The following is a 27,203-nucleotide window of genomic DNA, read 5'->3' on the forward strand; positions in this document are numbered from 1 at the left end:
TAGTTAGGGTCCTGCAGTAAACAAAATACTTCAAGCCTGAGCTACATCTCATATGTTATATGTTAATGTGTTAGTAAATGTATCATGTGGGTTAATTTGTCATATAATAAAGTCTGTGTTAGTCACATGCCACATCAAACAATGTTCCACTATGTGTGCAAAGAATACATGGTGGCCATTGGCCAGTCCTCCATACAAATGCGTGCAAAACACACTGCGAGCAACAAAATGATCAAATATAGTGTGAGTATTGGTTAATGCATATAAAATACAAGGTTTCTTCATAAGTTTTCCCACACAACCGTTCAGGATTTTTTCCAACAACATTTTTGGACAGACAGTGTACAGTTTATACATACATTGTTGGTGTTTAATGAAAAACAAGTATCTCCATTTTTTTTTACTATTTTTAGTTTTCTACATAATTTGAACTCCAAAACTGTGCCTGTCCCCTTTTTCACTGTGTCAAAATCTCTTGATGGATGGACCAAAAGAAATTCTCCACAATTACCTGAAATAAACTCTTTTTATTGACTTCCACAAAAATTTTAGAAGGTTTTATCTCTCTCCTGTAAAATTGGAGATGTTTTTCTTTGTCAATATACAGTATATTGACTGATGTACTTTTTGTATATTAGAGACTTTCTTAAAATATAAAAATATAATAAACTAATTATGTTCTATAGTTTTATGCACCACTATGTTTATGTAACTACAGTCATGTGAAAAAAAAACATACAAAAAACCTAAACAAATGTATTCAAATGGGCATTTGAGCTTTATTGGAACAGCACTGAAAAATGACTCTTATTATGAAACATAAACTGCTGAAACAGAGACCCAATAGAGATAATCAGGAATTATATTAATGTTTAAAATGTGTATATCCTGATTCTTGTTATTTAAAAATAATAGTTTAATGATGCAACTGACAGCAATATTGAAAATCATTATTTTATTGTCTTCAGTGCATTGCAAATAATACATCCCCACCTTTTACCTGAACTTTATTAAACAAAATATGTTTATGATATTGATACAGAGGAAAGTATATTTGTATTTTTAAAAAGATACATATATCCTTCTGATTGACAATTATTCATTAGCAAGTAATTGTTACTGTAATTAAGTTTGACTTAAAGTTTGCAGAAAAGACTTATAACATATTTAATCATATATTATGAACAGTGTGATTGGTATTAATAAAGGCAGCATGGTCAGGGAGTAACAGCTGTATTGCCCTATAGAGAAACCCAGAGAAGGGGCGGGTCTAAGCAAATAAGTAGGGGAGTTCAGCTCTGTCTCAGTCCTGTACTGCACAGATTATTCCAGGTTTATTCCTGTAGAATATAAGGGAACAAACCATGGCCTCCACCTTTTTCTACAATGAACAGGACATTAATAGTGAGCGATTTTACTGCTTTATTTAATATTATTTCTTCCTTTTCTTCATTTTATTAAAGGCTCAATCCAAAAATGCTCATTTTACTAATAATGCATTATTAGATTAAAATGACCAGTTTGTTTATTGATACTCCTTGAACTTTCACGTTTCACATTTTGTCACCTTACAACCACAAACTTCAATCAATCACCTTTAGAAGTCACTTAATTAGATAAAAGGCCAGCTGTGTGTAATTTAGTCTCATTATAAACACCAATAGCAAGAAGAAAACCATTGTTGAAAGAAAGACAGAAAGAAAGAATTGACAATTGCAGTTTGTAGCCACAAGCAAACATGTGATGCTGTGGTCAGATGAGACCAAAGTTTAATTTTTTGGCCTAAATGCAAAGTGCACTGTGTGGTGAAAGAGTAACACTGCTTATCACCCTAAACACACCATCCCCACTGTGAAACACAGTGGTGGCTGCATCATGTTGTGGTGATGCTGTTCTTCAGCAAGGACAGGAAAGCTGGGGGAGATGGATGGAGCTAAATACAGGGCAATCCTAAAAAGAAAATTATGATGGAGGCTGCTAATGACTTAAAACCGGGTAAGAGATTTACCTTCCAACAAGACAATGACCCTAAACATACAATCAGAGCTACAGTGGAATGGTTAAGATCAAAGAATATTCATGTGTTAGAATGACCCAGTCAAAGTCCTGACCTTAATCTCACTGAGCTTCTGTGGCAAGATAATAAAATTTGCTGAGCTGGAGCTGTTTTGTAAAGAAGAATGGGGCAAAAATCCCAGTGTCTAGATGCACAAAGCTAATAGAGACAACCCAACCCCCCCCCATAAAAAATGTAATAGTTTTATTCCACTTTACAATTATGTGCTACTTTGTGTGGGTCTATCGCTTAAAATTTCAATAAAATCCATTTAAGTTTGTGGTTGTAAGTTAACAAAATGTAAAAAAGTTCAAGGGGTATGAATACTTTTGCAAACCACTGTACATAATTTTTTTAAGGCGTACTCACACTTGGCCCAAACCATGCTGGAGCACGATTATCCCTGCTCCCCCGCTGGCCTGACCTGTAAAATTTGCTGCATGTTATTATTTTTTTTGGAATGTAAGACTTTTCATTGTGCTGCAGCTCCTCCAAGCAACAGCCTTTACGTATTTGTTTTCTTTATGCAGGCCAGCACGAGATTGGCTGTCAACAATGGTGGATTAAGGTGATCGAGGCCCTTAGGCTACACTTTGAATGGGGCCCCCCATCTCAAACACTTCTACACACACATACACACAAAAATTTATTGATATTTATATAAGTGGTGTCAATCATTTAAACATTTAATTGTGGGGTTTCCGACTGGTTCAGCTGCCACTATGGTCGGGAGATCACTGGTTCGAATCCCGGCCTTGTCATCAGCAGCCAGAGTCCAAGAGAACACAGTTGGCCATACTTTCTCTAGGTGGGTAGATGGCGCTCTTTCCCCACATCACTCTCTACGTAATGTGGGTCAGCACAGACATCTGTGAGCTGATGTATAGGATGTACCATATGAAGTATGGTAATATGATAATGCTACGCTAGCAGCAGTAGGTAAAGAGGCGGTAGTTTATATGCATCAAAGGAGGCATGTGCTGGTCTTCACCCACCTGCTGTTGGGGCATTTCTGGTGATAGGGGGAATGCAGCCAAGTGGGAGGGGTAATCAGCATAGCTAAATTACAGGTGTAACAGAGCTTACCAGCACGCTGCAGGAGCAGGTTCACAGTACTGTATATGAGTACAGTTCACAATGATCACAATAGCTTTGGGAGGGAGCCGTGTCCAGACGTGGTACAGAGTGCCTAGTGTGAGTACGCCTTTAGTCACATTTATATCACTATCAATCAATTTTTCTCTTTAGATTTAAATGACTCCACTATTTCTCTGTCGTTTCTTTACGTATATGGCCACAGCAGCTATTAGGCACACCACCAGTGTTCCCACACAGACTGAAATGACCACAGCGCTCATGTTCAGGCCTGGATCTGGAGTTTCTGTAGATGTGGGACCTGGAACAAACTTCTTCACTCGAGCGATGTTAGACACATCAGACTTCACCGCCTCTTTGTCTTCTGAGCGAAGAGCGAAGAACAGGGTGGTGCCGTTTGGGATCGGGATATCGGGCAGGAAGTGATGCTGTTCAGATGAGCCCGCCTCTTGTGGTTGGAGAGCAGACGTGTTTAATACATTAGCACCACTGAAATTCTTCTGAAGCACCTCCAGATCCTCACTCCATTTAATTTCATAGGATCCAGCTGAAAAGAAAAGAGAAATAAAGGGAATGCTGGTTACACAAACTTTACTCACCATTAAACAAATGGTTGCACCCAGGATGATCTTAGATTGCAATGCTAATTTGAACAAATACAAAGAGTTCCAGAAACATAAAATAATAAACTGATATTACATTGATATTGGATTATTTGTTGAAGTACACATTCAGAAGTAACGTCTCTCAAATTGGGGTTTGAACGCTACATTTGCCAACACAAAATGCAAAGTCTCAGCATGTAGAGTTGTAGAGGTTCCTAATGTTCGTACTGTGATAATCCATCTCATGCAGCTCCAATATTCTCACACAGTTCCTGCAGATTGTGCGGTAGGAGTGAAGTGTGGATAGCACATAAAAGAAGATGCAGGGGGACATGGTATAGTATCTGTAGTGTCTTCAAGGTATGCTCTTGTTACACTGCAGCAGTATGTGGACGAGCACTGTCCTGCTGGAATAGTGCACCACAGTGTGCTTTCACTAAAGTTAGGGTCACTGGTGGCAGAACCTCATTAACGAAACGTTGGGCTGTTTAAATTCCTGTAATGAATACCAAATGTAAACTAGCTTTGTACAAAATTGCACCCCATGCTATCTTGGCACTAACCAAGTCTGTCCTTTGTACCAAGACAAATATGGGACTTGCCATATGTTTCATCATTGCGATCTATGTTTGTGGTGATGTGGTGTTCAAGGTAATGACTTTAATGGTGATGCATGTTGTCCTGTATATGCAGCCGTCTGATTCTAAACACTTTATATGAGGCTTAACACTTCACTTCAAAAGTGACACAACAGAACGAATGCAACACCTTAAAATGTCAATCAGGTACAGCGATAAGCCCTGCCTTGCTTATGTCAAAGGCACAGCTGAGCATGTTAATTTCTCCAATTCTGTTTGTTTCTGTCAGTTGATTATGAAAACAAGGTTTTAAATGTATGTGTACTGGACTTGGAATTATATATAATATATACCTGTTCCCTGATCAAGGTCCTCGCCCGGAGCTGTCCAGTTGAGAAGCACAGTGTCCTCCAGGATTTCAGCACTCAGATCTGTGACTTTGTTGGGAGGGAAGTTTGGTGGGGGGGCATTTGGGGGGACACTGACCACAAAGCTCTCTCCAGTGGCTATTCTGGTAAAGCTGCCCACGTCTGCCGGCTGCACATTTACAGGAGGTTTTGGAGGGTTTAGCTGTAATTCACCTGATAATAAAGAATAGAATCACAGTCTTCATGCTGCATTTTAAGAGATTAGACAAGAGATTAGATTTACACCAGTCCAAACCTGTCAGTTTATATTTTATTAAGGAGTCTAATTCAGCAGCACTGACTGGTTTAACCAGTACCAGTGCCAGACAACACACCCTTCACATCAATTATACACACTATACACTTCATCTTTCATGTATTGACTCTTTTTACTATAACATATCAATGTCCTAAAATTAATGTTCACATTATTATATGTAATGTGATGGAAGATCACCGTACCATCCACAATATATCCAGGGACATACAGTGAACCACCCTGTCTGCTGGGTGTAAAAGGAATGTTTCCACCTTCACGGGTCACCTGCACTTTCAGACTGTACCTTCCATTCTTTAGTTTGGTGAAATATCTAGAATAGACGCCATCATCCTTCAAAGTATCAGCGCCTGGAAACAAACAGCTAAGAATAGTGTGAAATATAAGTGCAGTTAAAGGAGAAATTAACTTTGGGTGTAGTAAAATATGATAAAGATTACTAAGCTTTGTTGACTAGCCCACCTTCTGTTCTCCTGCAGCTTTCCAAGATCCAGCATTTTTGGGCCTTTTGCCCAGCACTCTTTACAACAGGCGCTTCGAGGCATATTTTGTCCCTGATAAATCACTTTTTACATCTTTGCACCGGGGCTCGTGGTTGACTCCTCCAATATAGCATCCGGCTGCTACGCCATTAGGCAGGCTATGCAACATCTATGTGTATATGTCTATGGTCATGATCAGTACAGTGATGGCGGCACCCCGGATCTGCAGCTAACACTACGGGTTGAAGCTTCTTGTGCGCTTTTTAAGTTATTAATGCCTCATTTTAAATGTCAGGGCTCTCTGGATTCTACCAATGAGGTGTGGAGCTGCTTTGAGCCTGGATAACTGTGTATGAAGCGAATTGTCTTATTTCAAATTATAACATATGCCCAAGAGCACCGGTTGTAAAGAGTGCTGGGCAAAAAGCACAAAATTACTGGACCTCGGAAAGCTGCGGGAGAATGGAGGTGGGCTATTCAACTAAGGTTAGTACTCTTTATCATGTTTTACCACATCAAAGGTCAATGGTTTCTATGATATACCAGATGACTGTTATGGGGTTGCTTGTTTGTTGCTATAATGTAACTTAGTGGTTGCTAAGATGTGGCTATAGGTGGTTGCTAGGCAGTTGTTAGAATATCCCATTTGGACTCAGCATCAGCACCTTTGTTGTTGACTGTGTCAAGCACAGATAAATGTTCAAAAGAGATAAAAAGCACAGCCCCAAGCCTGGGGGAGTGATAAAAAGGGTATCATGGGCATTTCAGTTCAATTAACTGTTATTGTTATTATGCTAATACAATGTTGTACAGTGCAGTCTGTAAGTCTCTAGTGCTTAGAAGCTTTTTTTTTTTATAATTTTATTTCTAATTTTTCCCATTTTCTCCCCAATTTACACGGCCAATTACCCAACCCATTCATTAGGACTCCCCCTATCACTAGTGATACCTCAACACACCAGGAGGGTGAAGACTAACACATGCTTCCTCCGATACATGTGAAGTCAGCCACCGCTTCTTTTCGAGCTGCTGCCGATGCAGCATTGCCGAGCAGCCAATTTTGCTCCCTCTAACGCCGGCAGCTTGATGGCAAAGCTGCATGAGCTGGGGTTTGAACCGGCGACCTCCTGCTCATAGTGCCAGCGCTTTAGACCGCTGGACCACTCGGCGCCCCTGCTTAGAAGCTTTTAACAAAGCTCACCTCGGTTGATGATGTAGAGGCTTTCCTGTATACCTATAAGCAGACCATCAGAAAGAAGAATTTGGGGAAATTTGGAATTGTCTTAGTTTTTAACCCTCTATCTCACTGGAGAGGCTCAGTTGACCTACTGACTGCTGAAAGCTGAGATTTTGGTCAGAGTGGGTCAGTAAACAGCAGCTGCCACAGGTATCATAACTAGATCACAGTAGCCAATAAAAACTCTGCTCTGAAGCAAATCAGTGATCACCTGGTGTTTGCTCAGTCATGTGGTGTGCTAACACATGATGCTAAATATCTGACCCAGTTGACATCTGGGAGTCAAGAGCAGTAACTACCTACAGCCAATAGGATTACATAGAACGTAAGAACCTTGAGTACAAAACGCATCTCCCTCATGACCAGAGCTGTTTATGATTTAAGCCGTGAGATTCTCACTCATGAAGCTTCTTTAGGGCCAAGGACTCTGGTTAGAAGTTAGATGTCTTGGAGGCTGTTGGATGTTGCCAAGGAGACCTTACCCTTTTAGAAAAGTGGTTGACTATTTACAGAAGATGCAGGATCGACATTGAAAAAGTTGCCCTGCTACTTAAGGAGCATATGGAACAGGCTTAGCACACACTAGGGGCTTATAGGGACAGGAAGTTCCAACCAGGGGCCTGTGTCCTGATCCTGAGCACTGGAGCCTGGATCCATACACCATCACTGAGAGAGTCGTTACAGTTACACCCTCCTTTTTTGCCAGAGGTGGAGTTAAGGGGCCATAGAGCCTTCCAACAGCACCACCTCCATAGTGTATGTGCCCAAGCTTGATAGAAGCTGGATATTTTGAAAAGATCTCTGCCATCTCAAAAACATATCTAATTTTGACTCATACCTTCTACCTAAAAAACATGACCTTGTAGAGAGGCTGAGAAACGGCAGAGTTATCATTACCAAGTGCTACTGGGAATTATTAATTTTACACCACTTATGGTCATTGACAGTACTGATCTTTGTCCCTTATGGAGCTCCAGAAACTTTTCACTAGCTCATGCATGGGTTTCTAAATACCTGTAGAACCTTTGCAGTGGCCTATCTTGATGATGTAGTTATCTGTTCCACATTTAATCAGATATCTTAAGACGGCATGAACCTACAGCCAACCCTGCCGAATACCACCTAGGTCTGTCTTAGACGGGGTAGCTGGGTTATTCCACTCAAGGGAGAAAAGTGGCTGCCATCAAGGATTGCCCCCGACTTTTCCACCAAACCTATGTCCCTAACAGACATAAATAGCCACATGGACAGCGGTGACAGGGAAGTTCTCCAAACAACAGACATGTTCTAACCACCTGCACAACATTGGACTCCATGGCAGGTTCCAGCCAGCTGTACTTCCAAACAGGACCGACCTGAATCTGTTTGCCAACAAAGGGTTAGACAAAGAAAATACGCTGTGGAACTCTGAGTCTTGCGGAAAGCCAGGGCGCTATCAGCTAGCGGTTCATCCCATTAAGCTAGTGCTTAGCACGGTTAGCAGCAAATGCTAATACTGCTGTGGCACTGAACTAAAACTCCTGTGTAACGCTGAACTTCAGTGTAGTGGTTTTACTGCTCTTTACAACCTGATTGGTAAAATTTATGCATAAGGAGCATTGGATTATGACAATTTATGGGAAAATTAAAGGATTTTAAGTGCGCCATATAGTGTGAAAAATATGGTAGTTCTCCACAGAGCAGTACAATAACGATACTGATAAAGATTTTCTGCAGTGTTCTGCCTTGGTTTCAACATCTGCTGTATAGTTTTTTGTGGCTCATTAAGGCTCATTTTAACAGTTACACTAGAATTCACCATAAGAAAGGCATTTTTTCTTGATTTCAGGCCCAATTTATAGTGGTTGTTGCACTCAAAATGATAAATACCGCATATGCTCATATTATTAAAGGACATTTTTGAATATTAAAATCTGAAATTTTCTTAACATGTATGTAAATGTAGCATAGTTGAGGTGTCTGGATGATACATACAGTAAATGCACAGTGTTTTAAAGAGGTTTACCTGCTCCGTTATCCAGGAGGTGTAAGAGTTCTGAATGCCCAGTATCTGACTCCATGGTGGCCATGACCTTGGCCCCAAGCACAGGCATGCGATTCTGTTTGACCTCAGCATAAACCACCATCGGTTTACTTCCATCAGCAGATGGCTGGTTCATTTCGGCAGTAACAATGATTGGATTGACGTCATCGTGGGCTGCTCGGCTTGTCACTGTTAGAGACATAGTCTGAGCAGCTGCTCTTATGTTAAGAAAGCTATATTTCCAGTCTCCAGGCTGCCATGCAAAAAAGTGGAAAAAGAACTCAATAAATGCATTATATTTTATAGTATGTAATTTGTTTATATATTAAAGGGTCCATATTATGAAACATATTCATATAAGAACACTGTAAAGGGGCCAACACTGTCACGTCAGCTAAAGAGCTTACAGCTCTGTTTACACCAGCTAGTTAATGTTAGCTATCTTATTGTAAGTAACTACATGTTTACATCAGATCTCTGGTGGTTTCCGGCTTGACAAGGCAGCACAGCTCGGTCACAGCGGGCGCCGTTTGCGTCAGATTTTATGATATAGAGCGGACTCTGGGGCGACGTGGTGAAACTGCCCAAGCACCTAATCATCAAGTCTGAGGTAAGAGCGTCAGTTTAGCTGAAAGAAATGTTATCAATGGTGCGGGGAGAGCAGCATCGTTCGGCAGCACGGTGAGCAGCCACTACTCACCCCTCGGCCGAGCAACGCTGCTTACCTCGTTGAGCGACGCTAAGAGTCTTACGTTAAGTGAAGTTTAAGGGTTAAATTTTTGTTTGTTCTTTGAGTTTTAGAACTGCAAAATTTACTGTGGGAGAAGGCAGGTATGCTTCTCTGCTGCAGTGCTGTTAGCCAATCAGAGGCGATATATTTGCATGTATGAATATTCATGAGCAAGAGCCGAAATCCTGTCCTTCTTCAGAGACCACTAATTCAGTGAACTAAAGCAGGGTTATACAGAAACACCGTCTCAAATGACATTCATTCATACTAGAGACCACAACTTCACATTTTAAAATGATTAAAAAAACAATAGAATGAGACATTTAAAATGTTTTAAAAACTGTCACAATTCATTTTACACATTCATTTTTCATCTCCATATATTTTTAAAATAATAAAGGAAATTCTGTGATACCTCTGCAGTTCCAGGAATATTCAGAGTGATCGTTCTTGTTTCTTGGTGATTAGTGACATGAGCCTGATTGTAGACCCGCCCACTTGGTGCCTCTATGTGCACGGTGGGTATACTTTTTTCATAGATGACTGTGAAGGTGGTGCCGTTTCCTACAGTGCGGTCTATGGGCACTGTCCCATTGAACCAATCAGCAGTATTCTTTCCAATGCTGACAAGCTGTTTAGAAAATAAAGAAATCAGTGAAAGAGACTCACAAAAAAGTAAGTTTGACATAATTCAAAATGATTATATATTTATCTCACCTGGATTGCCTGTTTGGTGGGATCTCCGTCTGACAATATAAATGAAGTGAAGGCGTCCACAAGCTGGTTGGAAAGCAAACTCTGATCTGCTACAATGAACTTTCCATCTGTTAAAATGTTTAAATGGCATGGAAAACTCAATATTATGTTGCAAACAATAAAAAAGTGTATAACGCTAGTCATAGATGTAACTGAGGTCCTAAGATGCATAAACCTCCAGAGGGCGTTAAGGTAGTGGATGGTATCCTGTGCACAGCATGGACTGAGACTTTATATATCTACAAATCTTGTGACATCTCCCCACAATAAAAGAGATGTGCACACATAACTCATATTTCTGAGACCCTTCTCACAAAAGGTATCTACCTAAGTAATAAATTACAGCTGATAACCCCCATGCCATGAATAATCTCTTTATAGGGAACATTGACAGTGAATAAACAAAGAGGCTAGCTGGGCTTTTAAGATGAAACTCCCTTGGAGAAAATTCCTCAGTGGTTAGAGCCACAGAGGAGTTTGGTATCTGCTTTGGCTGCTGATGGATTTGTAGGGCTTTGAAATGAACAACACAGGCACAAAAACCATCCACTGTTTTGACAAGAGCCAAGTAAAGCTGGAGAGGCTTTAATTTGAACGTTTTCTTGAATATACAGTGGGGGGAAAAAGTATTTTATACGCTGCTGATTTTGCAGGTTTTCCAACCTACAAAGAATGTAGAGGTCTGTTTTTTTATTGTGGGTACACTTTAACTATGAGAAACCAGACAATCACATTGTATGATTGTTTTTTTATAATTAATTTACATGTTATTGCATGAAATAAGTATTTGATCACCAACAACCAGCAGGAATTCTCTCTTTCACAGACCTGTAAGTGTTTCCTTAAGAAGCTCCTCCTATTCTGTACTCATTACCTGTATTAAATGCAACTGCTTGAACTTGTTACCTGTATAAAACACACCTTTCCACAAATTCAACTAAACACTATGACCACGACCAAAGATCTGTCTAAGAACACCAGCGACTAAACTGTAGACCTGCACATGGCTGGAATAATCTACAGGACAATATGCAACAGCTTGAAGAGAAGCAACAACTGTAGTTCAATTAATAGAAAGTGAAGGAAACACAAGATGACAGTCAGTCTTCCTCGTTCTAGAGCTCTATGAAGAATCTCTCCTCGTGGGGTAAAGATGATTCTGAGAAGGCATGGGACATGGGAGGACCTGGTCAATGACCTGAAGAGATCTGACACAAGAGTCTCAAAGATTACCGTTAGTAACACACAACGCCGTCATGGATTAAAATCCTGCAGGGCACGCAAGATCCCTCTGATCACGCCATTACCATTAACTATCTGGATGATCCAGAAGAGGCATGGGAGAAGGTCATGTGGGCAGATAAGACCAACATAAAGCTTTCTGGTATCAACTCCATTTGCCATGTTTGCAGGAAGAAGAAAGATGAGTTCAACCCCATAGCACCAACCCAACCATGAAGCACTGGGATGGAAACATCAAACCTTGGGCTTGCTTTTCTGCAAAGGGGACAACTGCATTATACTGAAGGCAGGATAGATGGGGTCATGTATCGCAAGATTTTTGGCCAACAACCTCCTTTCCTCATTGAGAGCATTGAAGATGGGTTGTGGCTGGGTCTTCCAGCATGACAATGACCCGAAACACACAGCCAGAGCAACTGGCCTAGCCAGTATCCAGACCTGAACCCAATAGAATATTTTTGGAATGAGCTGAAACTCAATCTCAGATATGGAGAAGATCTGTATGGAGAAGTGGGCCAAAATCCCTGCTGCAGTGTGTAAAAAACTGGTCAAGAACAAAAGTTTCTGTATGTTAAGTTCAAATGTTAAGTTCTTATTTTATATAGTATCAAAAAATTATTTCATGCAATAAAATGCAGACTAATTATTTAAAAAGTATACAATGTCTACGATTCAAATTACATACCTCTACATTCTATGTAGGTGGAAAAACAAGATGGGCAGAGAGTGTTCATCCACTACCACACCACCCTCTGGCTGTCAGAAGGTGTGAAACAGAGTTTGTTGATATGGTTAGCTTTAGTGACATTTTTTACATTGTTACCTACTTGTTAGATTGGCCATGGTTATCAGCACGGAAGAGGCACTTGGCCCGAGTGCTATAGTGTTAACGATGGCACCACTGTCCACCACCGACTGTAGACAATCCTCAACTTTATCTGTCGCTTCCCCATCTGTTAGAAAAATCAAATCATCTCCTTTTGTGCTTCCATCGTCTTTCTTAAGCACCTGTAAAAAGCAATAAACCTTTTACATAGTGAAAGCTTAAACAGCATGCCAACCTAATATTCAGATTAAGGCTAAATAAGATTTCAATACAGAATGAATGCAACACATTCTATATTAAGAGTGAGCCTTACCTCAAAGCCTAGATTAAGTCCGTTGCACATATTTGTAGATCCATCTACAGTTTTGGGTAAGTGTCTGATTAAACCGTCTCTGGACTCTTTACCCTGTAGTGTTGTCAGGGGGCTCACAATTTCAGCGTTGGTACTAAACTTAACGATGCCCACTTGCGCTCCCTCCTCCACAATCTCGCTCAGGAACAGTGTAGCAGCCTGCTGTAGCCGAAGAATTCTTTCACCCTTTAAACAAACAACAATATTAATAACTTTTATGACCAGAATCATCGTCCCCACGGGTCTATTTATACTCAGTAGTTCAGTTCCTACTAGTCTGGATCCTACTAGTCATTGCTGCATTTTTTTTTTTTGTGTACACAAACTGATATATTTTACTCTGAATCAAAAGATGATCAAAAAAAATAATTGAAAAAAAAATAATAATATTGTTTGGACTACTTATTCAATTTATAAGATTACAGACTAGATATTAGTCACATGTTCCAATTTAATCTCTTTCTTAATCACTTATGTGCAATGTTTATTTCCTGTCATGCATTGATGAAAACGTGGTTGACCTAGAACTGCCCAAAATTGTCTTAATTCTTAACAACACTTAAAGAGACAGTAGACAACGTCTGTTGACTTTAATTCTGTATATGTTCATATAAAACTAAACAAATGACATTTTTATTACAAAATAATTATTTTGATAGTTTACTATGACAGATTGGACAGCTTAAGCCATATCTTTTTAAGCTCTTTAAAGAGAAAATATGAAAAATATTTAGTGAAATTAATATTATTAATTTCTGAACATACAGGAAGTGTGAACAGTGTGAACGGGTTGTGATATCACTGATGATGTCAAAGGTTACTTTACTAAAGTGAGGGTGTTACATATTGTATACACTGTAAGTAAACACACATTTTTTTACATTTTACAAATTGTTGCTATTTAAACATGGAATTATTAAACTTCACAGAAAACTGTATAAAATACAACACAAAGTTCTTTAAAAATGACAGTTAACATGATTCCTCTATATGTGTATTTATCCATTTATTTCAAGCAAATATTGTGTTTAATGTATTGTTTGTATGAAATTTAAATAACTATGATACAAATACAAAAGTCATGTTTTATTAATATTAAACCCTCCTGAGTGTGTTGAGATATTAACTCCAGGCTTTGGCCTTTCATTCTTTCATTTTATCTCTAATATTTATCATGTAAATATTGTTTTATTAAATGTTTAAAGCACAGTAAAATACCTTCATGCTCCCAGAGACATCGAGGATGAGGCAGATGACCCGATGTTGCCTCTGGATCACGGTGAACGTTGGGGGCGGTGGTGGGGACGGTAGAGGTTGTAAGGTGTTAAGGGCGTCACTGTCGACTGAACTTTCAAAAATGACCGAACTGGTAGATCTGTAGTCACATTTCTTGTTCTGCATGTTCGGTGCTTCATAGTTGTGATCCATAAAGCCACAGAATGCCTTTACCTAAAGTGAGAGTCTCCATATTATACAGTGCATCAGCCTAAACAAACACTGACTCAACTATATACTGTCAAAGTGACAGCCTTCAGAAAAGAACTGTGGACAAAAAAATGGTTGGTACCCCTAAAAATGATTTCTTGGTTGTGAAATTCTGTGACACTGACACCAATAAATCCATAATTGCTGGTATTTAATTATTTAGGATTATTTTATCCTCTTCAGCAACACAGATACCGTGAAGTATCTTGTGATATATCGATTATCACACAATCACTGTCCCGTGATATCATTGTTATAGTGGGCAACATATGGTTCAGAAATCACTTGATTTTAGTTTCAAAAAGTGCAACCTTTGCAACAAAATATCAAGTTGAAGGCAACATTAATTTTGTCCAGAAAATTCCATTAGTTTTTTCCAAATTATTCTGTTGAACCTCATTTCGAGAGCAATGTTTGATTTTACATTCCCCTTCAAAAATATTAAACAGTGAGTTTTGTGTCTTCTTTAACATTAATGCACTGTGCTTCTGTCATCAACTGCTGTGGGTTTCCTTGGTCTACCTGTTTATCATCTGTTACTTAATACACCAGTGATGACTTTCTCTGGATGATGTGTTCGTGTACATTGGTACGCAGACACATCGCAATATGCAGATCAGTCTTTCAATAATACCGCCCCCCTGCTGACGTTCAACCATCTGCGCCTCACCGCTTTTAGAGGCACACTGCTGCTGCGGCTCAGCCAATCAGCTCTCTCTCCTGCCCTGCCTCTAAACCCATACATCACCCAGTGCCCCTCCCAATCTATTTCAAAATTTGAGCTTTAGATATTTTGTGAAAATGGATTAAAATTAATTTCTAATAATCAAACAAATAACATAAAAGCTCATAGACTCGCTGATTAATACCTGTGCTTAAGATATAACATATTACAATAATATTCAATTTTCTAATTTACATACTTTATGAAAACATACATAAAATATACTCTTTGTTTTTGCAGAAATTGTATTTTAAAGTACACAATAGAGAATGTGTTAATAGAGAATACTCATACTTTTTAGTCATACTAAAAAGTATGTTCCAATTAGAAATATTTGTAATTATGTGAAATGAAATAAATATTTGGAATGTCTCCACATTACAGTAGATTTAGTATCTATTTAATTATTTTTTTTCATGAACTTCAGTCGGCCACACCCTCTACTCTACATACCCACAGCTAGGAATAAGCTCAGCGATTCCACCCACTTACAGAGTCCAGGCTTTGCATGTACATGATCGATGCACTATTTTCTTGCTCTCTGTCTGGAAAGAACTGGCATCCCTTAATGGGTAAACCCGTTGCCACATCAGTGGGGCAGTGCACATGTTTTCCATTGGTCACTTTATAATTTCTGCCACGTATGTCCTTAATACATCTGAAGAAACAAATACACAATATGTTGATGTGTTTAAAACGATAATATTATACATGTTTATGATATGGATAGCAGTTTATTAACAGCACAGTATATACCTAGTGTTTAATAGGTACAAATTGGTCCACAGTACATACTAGTGTATGTACCTAGTAATTGGATTAATATATAGTGGCAAATATAAAGTAGATATAAAGTAAATCCATTGAGTCTGTCTGCAGAGCTCCACTGTAAGCGGACACAAGAAAGCTGATGGAAAAGAGGCGGAGTCTGACTTCACATGTATCGGAGGAGGCATGTGCTAGTCTTCAGTCTCCTTGTTTTGTGGCATCACTAGTGATGGTTGGTGGGGGATATACAGCGGGACAATTGGCAAAAAAAACAAGTAAATTAGAAAAAAAAAGTACCATTTTATCCTTTTCTGTCTTGACAGTTAATTACACATATTGCGGTTATTCACATATAGATGCATGTTTTTTTTTAAATTGTAAGTAAATGAAACCATAGCATGTATAAAATGCCATTAAATAAATATTATAAACGTTGTTATCAATATCAGACGCATCATCACTTTTGAAGAAAAAGCTCCTAATCTCAAATTCTGTCTGCCGCATATGATACTGTGAATCACCGCCTCCTCCTGAAAAAGATCTTAGAGATGACAAAAGACCTGGCGATCACAGACCTCATCAGAGCCATCCTCAAAGATAGGCGCTTCTATGTTGTCCTTAACAACAAACAAAGTCGCTGGCGACAACAGCAGAATGGCTTGCCTCAAGGTAGTGTACTGGCTCCACTACTGTATAACATCTACACCAACGACCAACCAACAGATCCGAACACTGAGCGATTCATCTATGCTGAAGACCTCTGTGTAACATCTCAGGAGAGTACATTTGAAGCTGTAGAAACAAATCTCACCTCAGCCCTATATGAGTTAAACCTCTACTACGAGCACAACCACCTACACATGAACCCTGCGAAGACCCAAGTCTGTGCGTTCCATCTAAGGAACAGAAATGCAAATCGCAATCGCGGAATATGCATGTCCTGTCTGGGAGAGATCATCCCATGCCAAAAATCTAGACCCAGTATTGAACAACACCTGCCGTTTGATTACTGGTTGCCTGAAGCCCACCAACACAAACAATCTGCACATCCTCGCTGACATTGCTCCTGCTGATGTGAGACAGGAAGTAGCCAGCCGAGTAGAGATGACTAAGGCAACCAATGATGAACGCCACGCTCTTCACGGACGTCTACCCCTGGCCCAGCGGCTGAAGTCCAGGAGAAGCTTTCTTAGCCATGTCCAGCCCCTATAAGCATCACAGGAAGAAACCATACTCCAATCCAGTCCGAGACCCCCCTCCCTTTAACATGTGTATTCACCCATCTGAAGCCCTCCCTCCGGGCTCAGAAGCTCCGTGGGTCCAGTGGAAGACTCTCAATCGCCTGAGAACAGGAACAGGGCGATCAAAAGCTGCCATGGCTAGATGGGGCTACAAAGTTGGCCAAACCACCTGTGAATGTGGAGAGGACAACACAATGCAGCACTGCCTTGTTTGCCCCCTACTACACAATCAGTGCAGCTTAAACGATCTTGCCATATTCAATAAAAATGCAAAAGACTATGTAAAGAAAACAATCAAAGGGAAACAATCATATAACCAACAAGCTTCAAGACACGAAAAGAAGAAGAAGATCTCACATTTTGATCAAATTTGATTTATCTCACATATTATGTTTACTTTTGCATTGTTATTTTCTATGCTTTTTCAGTGTTGCTGTATAAAAAGCAAAATCATTTAATATCTGTATCTCAAAAACCTTAAAATTTTAACATCTGTAAATTTGCCAAAATACTTTACAATGCTTTATACTTCTGCTTTTTTAATCACACAACAACAGCTAACCATGCTAATGTAGGTTATATTGGTAATCATTAGTTAGCAAAATATATTTATTAGACTTTGATTTTCAAAGACTTCAGTAACCTCACACTGGAGATCTGAAGCCAGAGTAGAGTACAGCTAAACCGAACTGGTAGTTCTTACAGATTACTGTGGACCAGAAATCTTCTTGATGACTTGAAGACAAAGCATCAATGTATTATTTTTAAGAACTAGAGATTTACCATTACCTGCTGTACATCCCCCATCACGGTGAAATTATTATTATTATTATTAGTATTATTATTATAACTTTACTAAATAAATAAAATAGCAGCAATTGTATATAGGAAAATGTAATAAAGTAATGTAATAAAGTGTCCCATCATAAGTTAGGATAATGTGCCCTCTAGACCTGTTGATAATGTGTGATAACGAGTGCCATCTTTTGGACCCTTCTATCTTTCCGAGTAGAAAGGGGTACCTTTCTACTGGTACTATGTACCTATTAAATACTAGATATTTATCATGGATTGTGTAACAGAAAGATGAGAAGTTGGAAAAAAACCAAGCTGATCTGACCGTGTAGGCTCTATGTTGTTGCCAAACAAGTAGAACGGCTCCTCCTCACTGTACTCATCAAACACCCCCCATCTGAGATGAGCCCATTCATGAACAAAGACCTTTTCTAAAAAAAAAAAAAACAGTTTATATCACATTATTATATGTTGGATTGAAAATGTTTGTTCATGTGTGGCCATAAAGCTCTACTGATCCCTCACCTCTCGTCCCATACGCATCGAGGAGGTCATCATCCAGGAGGAAATCTGGGGTGAAATGAATGTACTCCCCCTCTTCCCCACAGCCTTTCATCTGCTTAGTGTACGGCTCATCACCGAAAATTGGGTTCGGGCGATCAATAAAGACACTGGCCTATCATTGGAACATGCAGCACATTATAAATAACATTAGAAATAACAATAATCAATAGTTTCAATAATAAGTGATATTTTAAATAAAAACACATAAAGACAAACTGATCAAATTGCGTACCTTATCGTAGGTTTCTCTTTTGGCTCTCTCGTAATTTCCCTTCCAGGTTGGTGGAACTAGAATTTTCACCTCCTTGAAGAACACCTTATCTTCTACAGCATGAAAAAGATATTGTGACCCACTGGTGATCATATCCTGATATAAAAAAAGAGCAGAATGATACTTAATGTTACTTTCACATATCTGTGCAAATCTTTAAAATAAATATGAATAATATTATTTTCTGATTTTGTTTACTCTCTTTGATGATGTTACTTTCAGCTAGCATCTTTATGAGATTTCTAATAATGTGAGCCATTATAAAGCCATTATAAAGCTGTAGAAAAACATCTGAATGTAAACCTGACATGCTGAAGGAAATTAACTGTTATTTACAGTGGTGAGCTGCCATGGATCAAACTTGTCCCAGCATATCCTGCAGATCATTGATAAGATAAGAGTTCTGGGGGATTTCAAGTGGAGGAAACTTCAGCTCTTTATGACAATATATAACACACAATATTAATCACGGTCAGTTTGTAACCTTATGAAATTTCCAAGGCATGTAATTTGTAATAATATGTATGATTTTATTGTCAACTAAACACCATGGTTGGCCTAATATGTACCCACACATGCAATACATCAGTCTGAACTTTCATATAAAATTATACATTTTACTGCATGTTCTCTGTGGTTCCTACCAAATTAATCATCAATTTTAAGTAAATTCTTAAGAATTTGTTTCTATTTATTCATTATTAATTTCTATACAGTAATTAATAAGCAAAATAATAAAAACTAGCATTTATTACCTATCCCCACTGTCTAACTATAAACTATCATGAAATATAACTTCTAAAATCCTTCAGAAATTTATATTTTTTGCATTTTTGTCTGACCCCAAATCCCATTTATGCTATAATTTTTTTTTTCATAAGAAATCCAAAGTATTTAAAATAATACATATAAAATACAAATTTTAGTTTTCACTGGGTTTCACTTAGTCCTGTTAGCATAACACATTACCCCATCCAAAATATCTGGAACATTCTAAAAGGTAAATCTACAACAGGAAGTGACATCAGCTGGTTCTTCTGAAGATCATGGGAAGACCAAATTTAAGTTCCCTCATTAGTTTTTTCTGTATATTTGATCTTGTTGTAACTATAACTGATGAGGTCCTCCTAATGCCAGGTTCACACTACATGACTTTTTGAGTCTTCAGTCATTGTGCTGTTCACACTACACGACTGGTTGTGCTGTAATCACGAGTCCTTCAGTTGTTGAGACTTTCACACTACATGACTGATCAGGGACACGGGGTCACAAATTACACAATTTCTCACTGTGGGAAATCACTGAATCACCTGGCTGCTCTCCAGAAACAAATTTCGTCACGAGAACACACCTGAACTAAACACACACGAGAATTAGTGATGCCATGGCAGATAATCTCTGAACATCAGATAAGGAGAATTACAAAATTAACAGGTTCATTTGAAACAACTGAGCAACATCAGGATTTATAAATGTCTGATCAGTTTTATACTGAAATATGTACTTATGTCCTCAACACAGAACTATAGACCACTGAAGTCGTGTCGTCATTTTGTAGTCGGCGCCATGTTGTTTATGCCCATATTTGGGACTTCTTTGGGGTTCTGTGTCTAAGCGGTTCAAGTCAATACGGGATTTGAATGGGCTTTTCAAAAACTGGCCTCTGTCACATTCTGTGGTAAATAAATATGTTCAGAACCCTGTACGTTTTTTTCTGTGTAAATTTACCTCCTAAATATCACTGGATCCTCTGAATTTCGAAATCGTTTAAGGGGAGTAATCAGAAAAATGCTAACTTTAAGCTAATGCTTAACTGACGTCACAGCACCGCGGCTGGAAAATGACTCAGGCTGGATTCTGCACAACACCAGTGAACTCCCATCAGAAAGCGTTTTGGATTATTATGCTTCTTCACAGAGGATCATTAAAGCATTTAAACAGGTGAAAACTCTTTCAGTAATGGTGAGCAGTGTGATGTTAAGCAGTGTAGTCTGTGTTACAGCTTTAAAAAGCAGATAATAAGAGAAAATGGCTCTCAGTTCAGCATTAGTATTTAATTACGGTCATTAGTTTATACTAATTACAACACCTGACCCAAATAATCAACTAACAACTAACTAATCAACTAATCAACTAACTACCTGTCCTCACTGAGGCGACAACCAACCAGAAACACCCATTTATTTCACTGCATAATAAAGACGGTAAATGTTAAAAAGTGTTACAGCTGGTTCTGGAGTATCACTGACCTGTTTTAGTGATGTAATGCTGTGACACTCTCAGCTCTCCTCAGTAAGCGCAGTTAGTTCATTAGTTTGATCAGCTTGTGTGTAAAAAGCTCCTAACTTACGGCCGGAGTTCTCTGGTGTTGCGCCGAAAAGAGTCCCCTGCTAATCTCTGCAGCAGCGCCAGGAGTTCAGTTCACTGCGCTGTGGTATTAGCTTAAAGTTAGCATTTTTCTCATTCCACTCTTAAACGATCTCGAAATTCAGAGGATCCAGTGATGTTCAGGAGGTAAATGTACACAGAATAAAACGTACAGGGGACTGAACAGATTTATTTACCACAGAATGTGACAGAGGCAGGTTTTTGAAAAGCCCATTCATTTTTCTCATAGGGAAAAAACGCTTAGACACAGAATGACGCACGACTTCAGTGGTTTATATCAAATCAATAACCAGCTCACAGTAGCAGTAATGCTAGTGCTTTACAGCAGTGACGTGCAGACGCTATGGCCCAATGTGCTTGGGCAACTGCCCTTTTGCCGTCCTTGGCTGATATTGCCCTTCTGAGAGAGGGGAAAAAATAATATAGGCAAATATGATTTCATATTTCAACAAGATTTTCTTTATAATTCGTAATTTTGATTGAAGTTTCGTAAAACAAAGTTTTCAGAGTCAATCATTCAGATTCAGACACCTCGAGAGATAGACAAAAGGGAGGGGCGCGGGCGTAGCGGGGGACACGCAGCACGCTTCACTAGAAAAAAAAAAAAAGCGCAGCACACGACCGGGCGGCGCTTCAGCCGTATAGCAGAGACCCACGAGGAGTTTGAAGATGCCGTGGAAGTAGAGCGACTGCCATGAAGGTGAGCTTGAAATGTAGCCTTCACAGTATTACAAGACATGATTACAATCAACTTCTCTAAAATCCGATGTCGTCGAGTTTAGGACGTTTAGTGATCCTAAATAGTCTGACAACCACCTACTGTGCCACGTTTAGGTAGCAAAAAAACCCGACAGCCAGCTAGCTTGCAGTCAATGTTTTACATGGCTCAGGTTGTTTTGTGGGAGGCTAAGCAAACTAAGTTACATGCAGCTGATAACATTTCATTTTATCAACCAAGATGAATGACGGACATAAAGCACTATTCGAATTATTCACATGCACGTTGTGTTAATGCAGAAAATTCGAAATGCCCACAGAAAAGAGACAAATACAGGAGAGAGAGTCTCTTTTTTTTGCCCTTTCTTCAGGTTAGAGCAACTGCCCTTCAAGATTCTTGTGCACGTCCCTGCTTTACAGTGTAAAACCTGTTTTCTTAAGATGAAATATACAGGCATGCTTTCTTAGTTTTTTTTTAGTAAAATACATTATTCTACTTTCTAAAATTAAAGAAATATTCAGAAAAAGTAGTTCATAATTTTTTTTAATTTAAGGTTTTTAACATTTAGCTCCATTCACCACTATTCATAGAGGACTTACTCACAGGCTCCTTCTACAGTCATTTACTGATATAACAGGAGGATGGTAGGGTGGTCAGACTCTCCATAAACAGCTCTGATGTGTTTTGGACTCTTGGTTCTCTTTCTGTGATCTCATTGGCTGTATGTAGATGCTGCTCCTGACTTCTAGTCGCTGACTGAGTCAGATATTAAATATGTTGAATATTTGCCGGCTGTCTGCGACTCATCGGTGATCAGCTATTTTTCAGGTTTTTGTTCATTTTATGCTAAAAACTCATTCCTGTAACTTTAATTACTGTTATTCAAAACATAAAAACATAACAATATCAGGAATGAGTGCTAGTAACAGGAGTGAGTTCCAGTAGCCAGTATATGATTTTCCTTGTCATAAATATCAATTATTTGAACATGGGGTCAAACATTTATTTAAAATAAAGACTGTCTTGAAAAAAAAAAAAATCAAATGAATGAGTGGACTTGCTTTTAAACATGTTTTTTCAATATCACATTAGTTTTGTGACCATCTTCCGATTAGAAACCTTGTAAAAATTAAGTGAAACTGCTTGAGTTTGGCCAGTACATGTTTTGAATAGTTAACTATATGTTTTATTAGATTCAGAGTTAAAAATATATTATATGGTATATAAATAATTACAGTACACAACTAGGTTTTAGACTTTAAGACTTCTGAAGCGTCACTGTGTCATCTGGCACCACTGTATTGTACCATAAGATTTTTTTTTAACACTGAGGAATGATGGCCTCTGTGACAGTGTTAATTTTGACAACAAATTTGGATTTAGTTTTAGTCATAGTCTTGTGACGAAAATGGCATTTAGTTTTAGTCATAATTTAGTCATCTGAAATGTTTTTAGTTTTAGTCTAGTTTTAGTCAACTAAATATCATAAGAATATAGTAAAGTAAAGGGTGTAAATGTAAATGCTTTTCCATCAGTGCCCTTGAATTATTAACTATACACTTATAAAAAATAAACACATATTAACCACTTGTGTAATATTGTTAATGTTTGAATGTGAAATATATTTATATATGATTTAATGTATATTATTATTGTAGGTATGTGACTATAAATATTTTGCATTAAAAATTTTGTTCTAGAAATCAGATCATAAAACATCTGAATGGTTAAATTATAGTTTAAACAGAGCTGTAGACGTAAAAACACAGCTTCTAGTTTTATCTCCAGCACACCTACTGTAGCTACATTCTATAAATGAGCTCTAAAAACACACGTTCTCACACTGTCCTCTAGAGATGCTCTCAGGATGTACTGAAAGACTTCATGAGTTAAAGTGAGAAACTTATGAGAAAGTGCTGTAAGGAATTTTACACAGACTTTTTGGTTCATAGACTCACTTATTTTATTGTTATATTTTCGCTACATATTTTTCCTTTCTGAGCTGTTCCTGCTTTAACACTAGCTATATGGTTCCCACTGTGAAACTAAACAGATGATCTGATCTTAATGAGTCCTGTATCAGTAACATTAACTTTACAGAACAGAAGTGGTGTATGTTAGTACACAGTCGAGTTAAACACACCATCAGCTCATGAAATAACATCAGCATTAAAACACGGATCTCTGCATGGAGATCTGAGTGACTCTGGTCTGCAGAAGCTGAAAGATTAGTGGTGTTTTTACCGGCGATGGAGTCGCTCCACACGGTTTTTACACGTTATCTTGTTTTTTTTCGCGACATCAAAGGAGAAATATATAATCTCTCCTCTTCCTCTCTGCTGACTGTCGCGTTAACTTGCAGTCGAGCTCCGTAAATAATGACAGTTCACAGGCGAGTCTGTCCTCCCGGCTTTTGGATCTGCGCGCTGCTGCAGGAGAGACGGACTGATTGGTTGATTAACCCGCTTGTCCCGCCTCGCCACCTTCCCTAAAGTAGTAGTGATTGGATCTCTTCCTAACTGGTCCCTACCTTTCACAAAACTCAAAACTTTTCACCAAAAGCATGTTTAAATATGTTTTTTTTCTAGCAATTTAACGTTTAAATATTCACTAGGGTAGTATGGTTTGACAGGGTAGCAAAACTCTACAGAACACCGGATGGAAGCCTAGTTCAAATCCCAGTCGTGGTTTTATTCTCTTAATGTTTTTTTTCATAATGGCAATTAATGTTCTTATTCTTAAAAAATATCTATTAATGTAGCCTACATATTTCTACATATTTCCTGTGATATATACTATATTATTTAACAAAGACTAATTGATAACATTTGTATAGGCCTAGAAACACAGAAGTTGTAGTGACATAAATAACATGATATACAGCCAGGCTAAAATGTAAAGCAATAAAACAAAGAGATAAATATTAGAATGATTAAATATAAACACAATAAAAAAACAGAGGACTAAAATTACACCAAAATTATTAAAAAGTTAATTGATGGAACTAAAATGAATAAATAATAATAATAACCACATTAATAATAATAATAATAATAATAATAATAATAATAATAATAATAACCACATTAATAATAATAACAATAATAATAATAATAATAATAATAATAATAATAATAATAATAATAATAATAATAATTAAGAAAGTATAAACAATAAAGGGACAAAATAAATGAAATAAATATTTTTTAGTTAAATTAAATTAAATTAAATTTAAGTTAAATAAACTTCCCCTTTAGTTGTAATAACTTGATGTTAAGTTATGCTAACTTATGTTTTTATTACCCATTACCTAACCTTTTTAAGGCTAACAGGTTTGCTAAAAAAATCATTAAATTTAACTTATCCAGGGTTAGTGCAAGTTTTGCATAGAAATAAATCAAAATGTAACTCCTGGTTGCCTGGCTCCATTTTAATTAAAGCTGCTATACAGTATTTACAGTATTTACCATATAAAAAACAGCAACTTACTTGTCTTGATAAATTTAGAGAAGACAGGCATTACAGGTAAATACTGAGCCCTTATACTATGTGATTTTCATTTTATCCTGTGTGCATAAACACACAAAGCAATAAAATATTTGATGACAAGATCTAGTGTAGAGATAAAAACTGCAGGAAGTTTAATAGATTACAGGGTGAATGTGTTTTTAGAACAGTAAATACTGTTTTTTTTAACAAATAAACAGTATATAAACAGTATTTAATACTGTAGAATAGCAAGAATTAAAATGGACCCAGGCCACCAGGGGTTAGGCTATATTTTTATTTATTTATATATACAGTATTAACACCAGATAATGGCCCTACAAATAGGGTTGTAACCGCTTATCTATGATTTTAAGCATTCATAACCTAATTAATAACTATTAATAAACTTGTGGTCTAAATTTAAAGTACAATTTCTCCCAAGGTGTTCCACAATTAGCACTGGAAGTTTAATTAATCTAAAGCATTCAGATAATCATTTATTGCACATATTAAACAAGCACTGCTGGTATGAGGCTAAATGAACATTGCACAAATGTATTATATATTATATATAAATAGATACCTTGATTTGATTGATGAGCTTATCATTCTGAGGTACAGCTGGGTTGATAGCTATAAGAAGGTCGGTGTATCCATTTCCATCCAGTTTGATTCCTATAGCAGCTCCCAGAGCGCTGAGGACCAGCGACACCACAGCAACCACTCTCACCATGACTGCAGAACTAACTGAAACACAGAGCACGGAGTGGGAGCTTTATGAGAGACGTTGCCTCACTCCCTTTTTTTTTTTTTACACAGAGATAAGAAGGAAGTGGTCTGAATTTATTGAAATACCCCTTCTGTGTGTGGGTGTGTGGGTGTGTGTGTCTGTAAATGTTTTGGCACCTTATGTACATCCTGCTTCTTGTGTTTTTACTAGGGTTCCACCTTTCAGAAATGAAAATAAGGGACGTGAAAATTAAGTCTGTTCAGGTAAATTTCTGATGTATTGCTATCTTGGTGGCAGAAAACACAGGTGCCCCACTGACAGCTCTTATAAAGTGCTGTTAATTTACTCTTAAAAGAAATCTGTTTGTGTGGAGTGAGCAACAGTAAACTTTTAAAATAGAGAACTCTATTATGAACTCTGTGGACATTGTTACTTAAAGAAGCCTAAACGGACTAAAAGAAGCCTAAACGGACAAAAACACTTACTAACTTAAATTAACTCCCTTAAAAATATTTATTGATTTATTCATGAACTGTTAATCAATTAATATGATTAATTCTTTAAATTGCTATATATAATATTTGTATTGGCTAATACTACTTTATATTAAACAAATAATCATTAATTTGACTCAACATCCCAAACAATCCATCAAACCACAATAGTATACTAAAATAAGCCACAATCCTCACTGACATCGTCTGGTCAAAGCACAACCAGATATGAAATCAGTCATAACATAATGACTCATACCTTATTAATGTCAGGAAATGATTGGGGTATGAGAAACTGTGACTCAGGGCTTCTGTGTTCTTACATGTCTGCAGTGTCATTTATGTAAAAATATTTTACAAGCAATACTTCAAGTTTTATCTGCTCAAGTGTCATTCAATTTTTTTTTGCAGTTCAGACCCAAAACATATTCCAAAAAACTGTGAATGGGGCAATTCAAAGGTAATAATGAGGTAAAACCTAAATAAGGATAATGATTTTAAACAGGTGATTGTAATCATGATTTGGTATAAAAGCAGTATCCAGTAAACAGCCCATAAATAATTAAACCATTGAAGGAATGTGGAGGAGTTTTAGTGTGTAAAGGGTAAGAGCACAAGCCTAAGCTAAACCCTCATATCTTCAACCCTTTAGACGCACTGCATCAAGAACTATCATTCAACAACAACTGATAGAACCACATGAAAAAGATATTACTTTATTAACCATGTTCTTCAGACCAAACATGAAAAGGAGCATTAAGACTGTTCTCAGCAAAAGTCCAAAAGCTGTCAGGTTCTGTCATGGTTAGGGGGGTAGCTTATTTGATGCAGCATTAATCAGAGGTGTCAAGTAACGAAGTACAAATATTT

At 37.7% G+C, this 27,203-nt stretch overlaps 1 protein-coding gene across 1 annotated transcript; it reads right to left on the reverse strand.

Annotated features, from left to right (window-relative positions):
- Positions 1-940: 940 nt before the first annotated feature.
- LOC103026350 (calcium-activated chloride channel regulator 1) lies at positions 941-25,890 on the reverse strand. The gene is made up of 14 exons (XM_022663401.2): positions 25,693-25,890; positions 18,476-18,610; positions 18,205-18,355; positions 18,005-18,110; positions 15,368-15,533; positions 13,885-14,115; positions 12,628-12,852; positions 12,316-12,496; positions 10,208-10,314; positions 9,906-10,121; positions 8,743-9,013; positions 5,204-5,368; positions 4,688-4,915; positions 941-3,698 (listed from the first exon to the last, which is right to left on the reverse strand). The coding sequence occupies exons 1-14, from the start codon at positions 25,840-25,842 to the stop codon at positions 3,307-3,309; spliced, it is 2,724 nt and encodes a 907-aa protein (XP_022519122.2). The 5' UTR covers positions 25,843-25,890; the 3' UTR covers positions 941-3,306.
- Between the last annotated feature and the right edge of the window lie 1,313 nt (positions 25,891-27,203).

This window comes from Astyanax mexicanus, chromosome 18, assembly GCF_023375975.1.
Source record: "Astyanax mexicanus isolate ESR-SI-001 chromosome 18, AstMex3_surface, whole genome shotgun sequence".
NCBI classification, from domain to species: domain Eukaryota; kingdom Metazoa; phylum Chordata; class Actinopteri; order Characiformes; family Acestrorhamphidae; genus Astyanax; species Astyanax mexicanus.